Source organism: Lynx canadensis, chromosome E3, assembly GCF_007474595.2.
Source record: "Lynx canadensis isolate LIC74 chromosome E3, mLynCan4.pri.v2, whole genome shotgun sequence".
Classification (NCBI taxonomy): Eukaryota; Metazoa; Chordata; class Mammalia; order Carnivora; family Felidae; genus Lynx; species Lynx canadensis.
In genome coordinates this window covers 40,476,200-40,489,131 of record NC_044318.1, presented here as the reverse complement: position 1 = coordinate 40,489,131, position 12,932 = coordinate 40,476,200, and the positions used below count along the sequence as shown (strand labels likewise).

The following is a 12,932-nucleotide window of genomic DNA, read 5'->3' as shown; positions in this document are numbered from 1 at the left end:
AACCGAACATTTCTGATGACTCAGGGATGAGTCATTGCAAATGTACTGCTGTTTCGGACCCCACCCAAGTGGCTGTGGTCTCTAGAATAAATCTTTGTGGTTATGGGTAGGGTTTTGTGATTTATACCGATGGCCGGGTATTTTAAAGTTAGTAGAAATAACCTGGAAAATGATTTGCCTTTGAGAGGAGGTATCCTAAACAGAATTTTGATGAAGCCCGAGGTTTGAAGAACACGGCTTTTCTCAGATGCGAGGTTTTCAGTTTTTATTCTGACATGATACTGAAGTTCACGGCTAAGTCTAAGAGTTGCTGAGTAGTCCTTTGCATGTCTAGTTCACCAGGTAGGAGTGATTATTAAGATGGATTATAAAATATGGGATTGTGCCAAAGGAAAATACACTACCGGGTGGGTTAGGGTTTGGCAGTTAGGAAAGCTGTTGTGGGGGTCCCTGGGGGGCTCAGTGGGTTAAGTGTCCACCTTCAGCTCAGGTCGTGATCTCGTGGTTCACGGGTTCGAGCCGCACGTCAGGCTCTGTGCTGATAGCTCGGAGCCGGGCGCCTGCTTGGGATTCTGAGTCTCCCCCTCTCTCTGCCCCTCCCCTGCTCGTGCTCTGTCTCTGTCTCTGTCTCAAAAATAAACATTTAAAAATTTTTTTGAAAAAGAAAAAACACCTGTTGTGTTCTGGAAAGACCTTTAAGGCACACGAGGAAAATGCTCATGTAATTTTTTTCAATGACTTGTCTTCGAAAAGGGAAAAATATAATTTAAAACTTAAGAAAATCGGAAGGTATTTTAACAAAGATGCTTTTGTTTCTTAATTTGAGAGTGAGTGCCTGAGCAGAGCAGAGGCGGGGGTGGGGGGTGGGGGGAGAGAGGGCGCATGCACCAGAGAGTATCATAAGCAGGCTCCATGCTCAGCATGGAGCCCAACGTGGGGCTCAATCCCACGAAATCAAGAGTCAGATGCTCAGACGACTGCGCCACTGAGGCGCCCCTGGCAAAGATGTTTTTGCAGCGTTTTTAACAGTGTTTTTTAACAGTGTTAGTCAAACGTCACATTGAATGATTGCGTTTTTATTCACGATTCTAGATCATTGACTGTTTTTGTCAAAAGTTCTGAAATATGTTAGAACAAAGGGAGTGGGCCAACTCAAAACTGTTCCTTGTTCTGTATTGTGGAGCATAAAAATAATTACTCTCGGTTAATTATTTTTAGCTTTTATAACCTATTTTAAATACAGTTTTTTAAAAACGCACACGTGTGGGTCTCTGCACCGGGAAAGTCGCCCGGCTAATTTCGGTGCACGCGGCCCTCCTCCGGTGAGATGTGGGCGTAGACGCGGAAGTGTGGGCGGACCAAAGTGGCAGAGGCGGCCGGTGTGCTTGGTGCACCGTGCTGGGAACTTAGACTTGGAGGGCACTGGGAACCCGGCAAGGGCGTTAAGCCGGGAGCCACGTGACCAGGCTGGTGCTTGGAGGGACTGCAGCCTGCAGGGGTGGGTAGGGCGGGTGGGGGCGGCCCGGAGACCATGGCGGGCCCCGAGGTGTGACGCTGTGGTGGCCTGTACAAGGGGCCCGGCCCAGCTTGGGCGACTGGGGTGGGGATGAAGGAGGGGAGGGCGGGGACAGCGGGGCGGTCTGTGGGTGGCGGGTTCTGGTCTGGGCAGCCGCGTGTAGTGCAGGACCGGGCGCCGGGTGGCGGGTCGCGAGGCGAGTGTCCGGCGGTCGTGGTGGATGGAGCCCACGGCTGAGGCCCCGCGGCCCCCGGGGCGGCGGGAGGGGACCTGCCCCTGCCTGTTTGTCTTTGGTCTTTCCACTTGCGTCACCGCTGTGTTCCCCCGTCTTTGAAACCTGCCTGTGCCACCCGGCTCTACCGGAAGCCACCTGACCTCACTGCGTGTCCCTCCCTCCCCCGTCCTGAGCCCCACTTTGACGCATGCGCCCCACGGCTACCTGGGCCGGTCCTTCCCCTCAGTTCTGGGGACTCTGCACCCCGGCCCACGGCTGTCTGGCCCCGCCCCGATCTTCCCCCTTAGCCCCTGAGTACCCACCTGGAGGGTCCGCCACCATCCTGGTCGGTCCGTTTGTTTAACTGAAATGTTTTCCTGCTGTGGAGACTGTTAGGTGAAAGTCAGGGGTGGTGGTGGTAATAAGCCCCTGTGCCTCCTCCCACCTTCTGCTGTTTGGCGCTGGGCCCCTTCCCTCCCTCCCTCTCCGGTGGATTGTTCTGAAGCAAATCTTCACAGGATGCTTGCTTATTTATTTATTTATTTATGTTTATTTTTTGAGAGAGAGCGAGCATGAGCACGAGTGGGGGAGGGGCAGAGAGAGAGCGGGAGACACAGAATCCCAAGTGGGCTCCAGGCTCCAAGCTGTCACCACAGAACCCGACGCGGGGCTCGAACCCACGATGTGTGAGATCATGACCTGAGCCGAAGTCGGGCACTTGATCGACTAAGCCACCCAGGCACCCCTAAAAGATATTTGAAAAACATGGGGCGCCTGGGTGGCTCAGTCGGTTAAGCCTCCGACTTCGGCTCAGGTCATGATCTCGCGGTCCGTGAGTTCGAGCCCCGCCTCAGGCTCTGTGCTGACCGCTCAGAGCCTGGAGCCTGTTTCAGATTCTGTGTCTCCCTCTCTCTCTGCCCCTCCCCCGTTCATGCTCTGTCTCTCCCTGTCTCAAAAATAAATAAAACGTTAAAAATAATTTAAAAAAAAAAGATATTTTAAAAACAACTAGCCAAAATACAAGTATCACACCAAAAAGCCCCTGGTAACTTAAAACAACCCCTCATATCTCTGTAATACACCAGACAGTCGGTGCTCCAATTTACCAGATCCTCAGTTTTGCTTGAAGTGAGCCTAAGCAGGATTTTCCTATAGTACCTATTTGCTTCCTGTGAGACGGTGGTTAGATGCGGAGGTTCGATCAGTCCCAGGTTTAGTTTGTTGGCATGACTGCGCACTTCCTTCCTGTTGAGGGTGTGCGGAGGCTGCCCAGTGCTGGCGGCTGGGCCACACCACCGCTGAGGAGCCCCCACAGCCCCCCACACGATGGGGATGCAGCCACAGGGACACTGCTTGGGCAAGAGGCAGACTTTCCCAGAAGCCCATCGAGACCCACTCTCCCCACCACCCCATCCCCCGCCTCACCCCCGCCCCCTGACACACACACAAAACAGAGGAGGAGACCCAGGTCAGGTGGTAGCCCGTGCCCCGGAGGCCGGCAGCCTGGAAAAGTCCGTGTCTGACCGTGTCAGCCTCCCGTAAGTGCGCCGCGGTCTCTGCCACGGAAACCAAGAGAGCAGAGTATTTCGAGAAGATGGGTCCCGTGCCAAAGTGGTGGGACTGGGACACGGGCCGTGAATTCAGCCCCGTGGGAGGCCATGGGCAGAGGCAGCAGCAACGGGGGCAGGAGTCGGAATGAAACGGGTTGAGGATGAGTGTAGACAACTCTTACAACAAGCGTGGCTGGTTGGGAGGAGAAAGGGCCCGGCTCTGTTTAGGGTCGTTTTTCTCCACCGTGGGGACAGGTGAGTGTCTAGGTGCTGATGGTTGGGCACCACAGGGAGTTTGAAGAGTTCGGAGAGAGAAGAGGTACCAGATGGAGAAGGTCTTCTGGAGAGTGGGAGAGATCCGGTCCAGAGTGCGCAGGTGGGCGTTAGGGTGGCACGTCTGCTGTGGTCGGAAGGAGGAGGAAGGGCCGTCTGAACGTGGGTCCTTCATAGGCTCCCCTGAGAGGAGTCAGCAGTTCTCTGGTGCGGCTGGTTTGCTGAGGAGCCAGAGGAGGAGGTGAGGCGGGAGGGAGGAGGCCTGCCGGGGCAGGGGTGGCACCCGAGCGCCACTGGTGCAGAGGGCCATGGGCTCGGCGGCGTGCAGCCGTCGGCACCATCCAGGGGCACAGCCGGGACTGAAGCACCGACAGGGCAGGGGAGTCGCCGGGTGGGGGTGCTGTGACCATAATCCCGATTGGAGCCCCGGGCGAAGCTGAGGGACCGCATTGGTGGAGGATCCCGGCCGGTGGGTGACGAAGGGTCAGGGGTCAGATGGGCGGCCACTGGGGTCACACACCCAGGTCAGCAGAACTCGGACCCGTGGAGGTTTGGTCAGATTCCTAGAATTGCCCCCTTGTGGGCCTTGCTTTGCCCACTCACCCCTGCCCAGTGGCCGAACTGCTCATTTATGACCACTTAGCTCCGCGCGGCTCTGGCGGGAGGCAGGACCACCTGCCCCGTGGCGCTGCCCTGTTTCGCGCCTTGTGGCTACCGCGTGTCCGTATTTTCCAGCTTTCAATGGTGGTGGATTTTTTCCTGGCCTTTTAATTAAACGTGCATCTAAGGGCGCCTGGGTGGCTCAGTCGGTTGAGTGTCTGACTTCGGCTCGGGTCATGGTCTCATGGTTCGTGGGTTCGAGCCCCATGTCGGGCTCTGTGCTGACAGCTCAGAGCCTGGAGCCTGTTTCGGATTCTGTGTCTCCCTCTCTGTCTGCTCCTACCCCGCTCATGCTCTCTCTCTCAAAAATAAATAAAGATTAAAAAAAGTTTTTTAAGTGCATCTGAGTAACATATTTTTAAAACAGCATTTGATTGATGAAGGTACAGAACTAAAAGCTGCTCTGAAGGATTCAGTCTGTTATTTTCTTTGGGGTCTTTCTGGCGTCTCCTTTTCTATCCTAGTATTAGAATAAAGTACCTTAACAGCACACTTGCTAGGGTGGGTCCCCGGACTACAGCATCGACAGAGGCGTGGGTACCGAATGCATTAGACGAGCGTCCCTGGGTATGACCAGACAGGTGGGTCCAGACTGAAAGGACCCATTGCCCCACTTGGTCTCAGCCCCAAAGGTTCCCACTGTTAACAGTTTGAAGAGAACTTTCCGGGTCTCTGTGACTTTACCTACCTCTGTATGTATGAGAATACGTGCTTCTGGGGTTTTTTATGGGGTTCTTTTGTTTTTTAAGTAAGCTTTAGGCCTGACGTGGGGCTTGAACTCAGTGACCCCGAGAGCAAGAGTCTCATGTTCTACTGATCCCATGTGGTTCTGTTTTATAGTTGGTTTTAACATAAATAAGATGATAGTAGGATATTTTCCTTTAACAGTGTATGCAGATCTTTCATGATTTTTAACAGCCTCACAGTGTTCTAGAATTCGGACGTATCCCAGTTTATTGAACCATTCCCCTGCTGATGGACAGTTCCTATCGTCTGCCGTTGTAATACTCTTGTACTTCCTTCTGCTCGGGGTCTTTCTAATGACACTAACAGGGATCTGGGACACCCTCTGCTGGCAGAGGCACCCCAGGTTCTGTGTTGGAAAGCCGGGACCCCTTCCACACAGTACAGTATTGTAGTGTCCCCACGTTGGAGCCCCCGAGGCCCGTGGGGTGGGCTGGGAGGTGGAGGTCTGTGCACGTTGGCCGCTTGCTTGCTTCCACACGTTTCTGTCGTGGTCTAGCTTGACCACTCAGAGACACACCTGGTCTAATACGTTTATCGTAAACGTGATCCTGAAAATATTTTTCTAATAAAACATAAGGCTAAAATGCCCTTAGCCTTCTTGGTTTCCTTGAGAGACTCCTGGTTCCTGCTGAGTTTTAGACCCTCCGCCCAGTCTGCTCTCCCAGGCAGGAGTGGTTTTCCCTTGGCCTCCTGGATGCCTCCTTGTGGGTTAACATTTCTTGATTTAGAAAAAGTTGCTAACGACACAGAAGAATGTATCTTTTGATTTAAGGTGATTCCACGGAAGGGTATTGAAGTGACTTTGTCATGAGCTTGTCTCTGGCTTTATGGTGAGTTAGACGCAAAGTAGCTTTACGGTTCAGCGTCTTGCCGTTTGCGTTTCTCCTCACAGTGGATTAGATGCCGTGTGGTCACTGTCTCCTGAACTGCTGTGTCAGGCGTGGAGTCTATTGTAAATGCATTCTGATTTTCAGTGATCTTGACACAGGTCCGCATAGTGGAGTTCTTATGAGCGTGTCCTGAAGCGGTTCTTAGGGCCAGCTCTAGAGCGAAATATCTGGGCGCCTGGGGATTTATTTCACAGAGGGTGTGGCCAGAGCGTCTGTGGTGACTTCGGCTTTGTAGAAAAGTCATCACGCAGTCATGGCTATTTTTCAGAATTTGCACTGGATTGTTATGTGTCCTGTTCATTATTCAGTTTGTTTCAGAAACTTCCGTCAGCGTTATTTACCTCTGACGAGTTTTTTTTCCTTCTAGCTCGAGTTATTCGTCTGATGCTCTGACTTTTGAGACTGAGCACAGATTGGACCCTGTGTTCGATTCTCCAAGAATGTCCCGCCGCAGTTTGCGCCTGGTCACCACAGCCTGTGCCACGGAGGACGGCCAGGCTGGGGACGCTCACTCCTGTGCCAGTAGCACTGCCTCCCTGAAGGACAGAGCGGCCAGGTAAGCACTGTCTTCCTTGTTACCGCACACGCTCTAACAACATTAAAACAGACGTACCAGCTTTTTGGTCTGTAGAGCCACACTCTTGCACTTAAGTACACCCAGGAGACTCACACTGTCGTCGCCGTGCTACGGTGAGGACTGAACCTAATTCTGGACCGTGTGGCCTGTCTGGCGTGGACGGTCTCATGCAGGCCACGGTTTCCAGTTTTGTGTTTGTACTCAGACTCGGGCAGGGGCGCAGACACCCTGGAACATGCTCAGTGCCCGTCCGCACGGCCGGCCTCGTAGCGGGAGCCAAATGCGGCTGTCCTCTGCTGTCATCCGAGGGGTGCCTTCCCCCGACGGTTGCGTGGCACTGTGGCCACCGTGGATGAGCTCTGCGTGGTTAACAGCCATGTCTGTGTATTAAAGCCTGTGTGAACTAACAGATGCATCATGACGGCCAGCCGTTTGACTATGTTCACTCGATTCCTGAGCTTTGCACGTGCCCACCACCACGCGCATGGCCGAGGAGAAGCAGAGTGCACGATCTTTGTGCCATTTAAAGGTCGTGTTCTGTTGCTCACGTAAGAATGATGAGTCTCCGATGGAAATGGTCGTCTTTCACTCAGGAATGGGGCGGTTGTGTTACAAGAGGCGGTGAAAGGCCGGCTTGAAGCCAGGTGCCCTGCCAAGGTTCCCACGTGCCTCACACTCACTGTGGGTTGGTTAGAGGATGGGCCCGTGGTTCAGTGGGCTCATGAGTGGTCGTGAGCGCACCTGAGGGCTCCAGTCGGCTCCACGTGCGAGACGGGGCCTCTGCTGCCTGGCCTCGGCCCGCCTGTTTCTCTGCCGCCGGGCGATGCCACGATCGGTTTCCTGATGTGCCGTGTTCATGTGCAGACTTGTGTTCCTGTCCCCCCACTGCTCGTTCCCTTGAGGAGGGAGGTCCTCTCCCTGCCCCAGCTCGGTGCTTGGGGCTTTGTTGTCTGTGCCAAACAGGAGGACAGAAAGGAGGTTACAGCCTTTCCTCGCTGTCCTTAATGCAGGGCCGGCTTCACCGGGGACCCTGAAATAGTGCAGGATGTGCGTGTCTGTGCACACGCTTGTTCTAAAAAGCAGAAGGGTTAAGTTTATACATCGTAATTTTTATTGTTAGGTCATTTTATTAGATTATTTTAAGTTTTAATCGCTTTGGGGTCATGGGGCCCAGAATGCTCTGAAAACTGTCCCGTATGTACAATTTTAGAAGCAGCTCTGGGACCCTGGCTCAAGGATTCCTGTTGCAGGTTAATAAGCGTTTCATTACAGCAGAGAAGACATAAGGAAACGTTGCCTTAAAAATACTACATTCTTAAAGATTTTGTATCGGTAAAATGTAATCGTTTTGTATTTCTGAGAAGTCTGTCCACTTGTCCCTCGTGTTCCTTTCTTCTTAGAACCGCAAAGCAGCGCAGAAGTGCAAGCAAGCCGGCTTTTAGTGTCCACCATGCCTCCAGGCGGGTCGTGTCCTCGGCCGTGGGCCAGGGCGGCGCCGGCTCGCTGTCAGGCGCGGCCTGTGTGCGGCCTTCTGTGTTGGATGAGTCTCTGATCCGTGAGCAAACCAAAGTGGACCACTTCTGGGGTGAGTTCTCAGGTTGTCCTGGGGAGGAGGGAAGTCCCGGGCCAGGCTGTCCCTCTGCCCCGTACAGGGTGGGAGCCGCTCCTAGAAGACTCAAGGCGTTCCTCCAGACTCAAATACAGAACGCGGGCAGCGGCTTCCCTCTGCCGCTTCTGCTGGCCGCGCTCACGTGGAATCGTCCGTTGGGACGTGGAAGGCGAAGCGGTCTGGTAGTAGCCCGAGAACTCTCGTGCTAAGGGCGTGACTTGTGAGGCTGGCCGAGTACAGTTGTCACAGAGGTTCACCGGTGTGTGGTTTCGGGTTCAGACAGCTCTAAGCAGCCAGGCAGACACAGTATTCTCGAGTCACTGGGAAGCAGTCCACGTGGATGTCTTGACACTAGAAAGCAGCGTGGGCTCGTGAGCCTTCTTGACCTCAGGCAGCAACGGTGTGACCTGGTCCTTGCCGCCGCCAGTGTGACGGCCACGGGGAGCCGCGGCTTTCAGAGGGACGTGGCTGCTTGCCTGCGTCCACCGGCTGCTCACGGCGGCCCTTTTGAGAAGATGAGGAGATCCAGATTAGCTCCCAAAATGTTGTGTGCTAATTCGGGCAAGCCTGGGAGTCGGCGCTCGGCTGGCGAGGGTGGCTCGTAGGCGGCACGGGGGGTGGACGCCACCGGTGAGGTTTCTGCCTGCCGGTGCTTGAGGGAGCACGTTCTTCTCCCTTGATCCCTCCTCCGTGTCTGCCCTTGGGGTCCGCAGGTGTGCGTGTACAGGTGTGTGCTGTCTGCAAAGATGTGCTTTCTCCTGGAACCAAAAGACGGCGTCTGCATATGTCTGGAGGAGTTTCTGTTAGTTGTAGGCATTTCAGGAAGGGAATCTTGGCCGTTGTCAAAATGCCGACATATTAACCATTGTAACCTTTACTTTTTGTGTGTGTGGGTTTTGTTCTGATAACTCGAGCTCGTGAGCAGACACGCGTTTGTGTGTGTGTTTTAGGTCTTGACGATGACGGAGATCTCAAAGGTAATTATTTCAGTTCTTTTTTTAAATACGCTTTTCAAGACGGAAGTTTTTGTAGGTATCTGCAGGTTGTGATAAACAGGTTCCGTCTACTTTCTGAAAACTTCAGGGGGAAATAAAGCTGCCGCTCAGGGAAATGGGGATCTGGCAGCAGAAACTTTCAGGAGCAACGGCTACACCTGCAGAGACTGCATCCTGCTCTCTGAGCACAAGGACACGCTCACGGCACGCTCCACTGCCCACGGACTGTCGTCGCGAACATACTCGAGGGACGAGAGTCAGAAACGTGAGTCTGTCTCTCTCAAAGGTTAGAAAAAGATTGCATGTCCGAATATTTTAAGATATATATACATAACCCTACTTTTGTAGGCCTTTAGCATCCATCCACACTACTTTCTGTCATTGACTTGAATTCAAAACTGTGTGATAAAAGTTTAAGAAATGCGCCCAAGGGGCGCCTGGGTGGCTCAGTCGGTTGGGCTTCTGACTTCGACTCAGGTCATGATCTTGCGGTTCGTGGGTTCAGGGCCCGCGTTGCGCTCTGTGCTGACAACTCGGAGCCTGGAGCCTGCTTCAGATTCTGTCTCTGTCTCTCTGCCCCTCCCTTACTCGCTCTCTGTCTGTTTCTCTCTCAAATATAAATAAAATAAAATAAAATTAAATAAATAAAACATAAAAAAAAAAAATTAAAAAAAAAAAAAAAGAAATGCGCCCCAAATTAGCTTTGTTCTTCCTTGTCCTCTTTGAATAAATTCATTTTCTGTGGCTTGTAGTTTTATACCCAGGAGTGCGTGAAGTTCTGTGAATTTGAACTTGGGGTGAGCAAAGAAGAGTCCTTCCCTGAAACCGTAGTGGCGCCACGCGGCCACTTTATTTTCCCACGAGATCATAGGCGTTCCCACGTGTGGCGGGAACAGCTTCGTGGTGGTGCTTTGGCCTCGACGGCCACAGGGGCTTATGTGCAGGAGATGAGCAAAGTGTGTTCTGTGGTCTGTGCTGTTACTTCCGCTCCAGGGACGGTTCGGCTGGAACATGGGGCGGGGGCAGTCGTTGGGGGAGGCCCTCGCGGGAGGCAGTGGCCCTTCGCCCGGTGGAGGTGGGCCCCGTTCTGAGTCTCGGCTGCGCCCGCTCCAACAGGGAGGTCCTCGGAGGCGGCCCTGGAGGCGCTCGGCTGCCTCTCAGAGCTGCCAGGGCTGCGTGGCTTTTCCAGGCGGGCCTGCGGGCTTCCTCCTGGCCTGGCACTCCCGGCTCTACTCTTGGCCCGGGTCCCTGAGGGGAGCGTGGCTGCAGATCCCCGGCCAGCTTCCGTCCGTGACTCCTGCCCCGTGATTCCCGCTCACCTCCAGCATGGAGAGGCCAGGGAGCCATGGCCTTGTTCCCCAGCTTTCCGCCACTCCTCTGTTTAATGCAAGTGCCCACATGCTGGGCCAGACTCAAGGTCCTCCTCGGGAGGACAGGGCAGGGCCAGTGGCCAGGAGGGTGGCCCGTCATTTGTGTCTCGCCACGTTCCCGGCTGTGCCCCGCATGTAAGGGCACGCGGTACTTTTCAGATGATTGTTTTGAGGTAATGAAGGATGGTCCCAGGACTGAGAGTTATTCCCATTTTAGCATCTTACCCTGTGGCTCAAGTTTCTGGTTTTGTCTACTGTAGGTCATTGACACCGTTGGCTCTAACCTAGCAGAATAGGTCGAAGGGGAGGGGGAGGGGCCGAACGGACACGAGGATTCTGTTCCTGGACCTTCCGGGTTGTGGAGCCAGTGTCACGGGGCGCCCTCCGCCCCTGGTGCTCTGGCCTGCGCCGCAGCCCCCTGCAGCGTGGCCATGCATGTCTTCCTGACCGGCGCACCAGGCATTAGCTTAGGAAGTTCGCTGGGAAGGGACGGGGCTAGCACCTGGACCCGGGTATCGTGCCTCCAGGGCGCTGTCCCCGAGATGCCACGCCACTTCCTGTGGGCTCACCATCCGGGGGAAAGCCCGGCACCTGACTGAACTCTGTGTCACCATCAAAGGTGCTGTGTGTGTGGCTACATTGAGGCTGCATTTTGAAGCCCGCCGTCACCCGCCAAGTGGAACACAACGTCGTTCTTCAAGTGGAAGTGCGTTCCACAGCCATCGCCTGGTGCGGCGACGGTGCTTACATGCTAGTGGGGATGGCCCCTCCCTCGTAGCATAGTAGAGGTCACGTGTGTCTATTACCCACAGCCACCTGTCCTCATCCTGACGCTATAGGTAGGGGCCAGCGGCCTGAGCTCCGCTCGGATGGAGGAGCCAGTGCGGGTCTGGTAGTCGCCGCAGGGAGTCCCTTGCACTTTCTCATTGAGTTGGTCTTGAACGTTTTTGTGGAGAAAACACATTTTTATTTGCTTCGGGCTTCTGTGTTTATCACCTGCCTTGTTCTTTTAAATTAGAACAGTGATCATATGACCGACACTAATTTACTACTCTTAACAAACGTCTACTTCTCATTATTTGGGCAAAGTGTCTATCGAAGAACATTTGGAAACCACAGAGATGCACAAGGAGAATTACAGTCTCCTGGACCCTTCCACCCAGAGCTAACCCCGCTACACGGTGGGGCCAGCAGGCTTCTCCCTTGATCGCCCGGTCCAGACCACGCTGCGTGAATTAACCCCACACTCGTTTTGTGTCAGTATTTTTGTTTGTAATTATGTTCTTGTTGTAAAACTTTGGAATGGTACAGCTAAAATAAGTTCCTTTCCCTTTTCCTTGTTCCTCCTCCACCCCCTCTGGTCTCCCTTCTAAAAGGAGCTGGTGCTGAGAGGAGTAGATCACGGGGGATTCTTTTGCTTTTAAAAATGAGGTAAAATGCACATAACCTCAAAAATTAACCAGTAACTATTTTACAGCTGACGATTAAATGGCATTTTTTAGTACATTCACAATGTTGTGCAACTCCCACCTAAATTTTGCTTTTTTGTACCTATGGAATTACGTGCTCTGTTTTGTCTTAAATGCACGCGTATGGCTGTGCGTCTTTCTTCGTTTTATGTGCCAAGTGAGAGTGACTTGATTTCTGACAGCTCTGATACTAGGTGCACGTGCCAAATTCTGGTTCATCAGTTTCGTATCCAGACAGACATTCAGGTTTTTCTGTTTGTATCCCTTTAAAAGCAGCGTTCTTCGGGTGTGTCTCCTTCTGCGTACCTATGTGTGTACGTGGGCAGATCCTTCCGTGCGGTGGAAAAACCAGAACGGGTGCGTTCGAGGCCACAGAGCCATGTGGGTTCTGAGGACTGGACCTTTTGAGGTTCGGGAGAACTCGTACACCCTTGATGTGGTTCACATCAAAAAGGCTTTACATGTAAAAGGCTCGGACGTCTTTCCTTTGGGACGTCCAGCCGTCCTCTCCAGAGGAGGGTACTGATGGGGTGTGTGCAGAGGGCCAGACTGGAGTCCCCTTAGGAAGCTGGGAGCTTGGGAGGAGCCTAGCGCCCGCAGGGCCTTCCTGGGCCTCAGGCTGACCTGAGTCCTTCCTGTGTTCCCAGGGAAGCACCCAGGGGATCTGGAAACAGACTCTTCTGTAGTCTTCTCTGTCTTGCCTAAGGCAACGCATAAAGCCCCCAACAAAAGGTAGAAGTTAAAGATACGTCGCTGCTCTGAAAAATTGTCACTTGTCCTGGTGGCTTACAGCAGAATTTTGCTTATTGGACCAGCCTCAGGCTCTAGAGAAAGAAGGACTTAAATGCCTGCTTCCTTTGGGTGAGTGCAGCGGAGCCACCAGGCGGGGTGTGGCTGTCACCAAGCGAGCAGATGCAGTGTAGACACAGCTGTGGCGGGCCAGCTGCAGGCGCCGTCCCTGAGCTGGGCAGCTGAGACACGAGGGCTGGACCCTAAGTCAGGAGAAGCCTCTGTCCTGAAGATGCCGCAGTTAGCAATTAAGTAGTTAAAACCCGTTTCCAC

At 53.6% G+C, this 12,932-nt stretch overlaps 1 protein-coding gene across 15 annotated transcripts in view; it reads left to right on the top strand.

Moving 5' to 3' along the window:
- Positions 1-12,932, top strand: part of SUN1 (Sad1 and UNC84 domain containing 1) — a 54,400-nt gene that overhangs the window by 16,301 nt on the left and 25,167 nt on the right. For 8 of the 15 annotated variants that reach the window (XM_032591576.1, XM_032591575.1, XM_030301570.1 and 5 more), the window contains exons 3-6: positions 6,218-6,406; positions 7,828-8,012; positions 8,987-9,013; positions 9,120-9,296. In XM_032591576.1, the coding sequence (XP_032447467.1) occupies positions 6,218-6,406; positions 7,828-8,012; positions 8,987-9,013; positions 9,120-9,296 (578 nt within the window). Of the gene's footprint in view, positions 1-6,217; positions 6,407-7,827; positions 8,013-8,986; positions 9,014-9,119; positions 9,318-12,932 lie in introns of all 15 variants that reach the window. The other 7 variants (XM_030301566.1, XM_030301565.1, XM_030301568.1 and 4 more) reach the window with 1 other exon arrangement.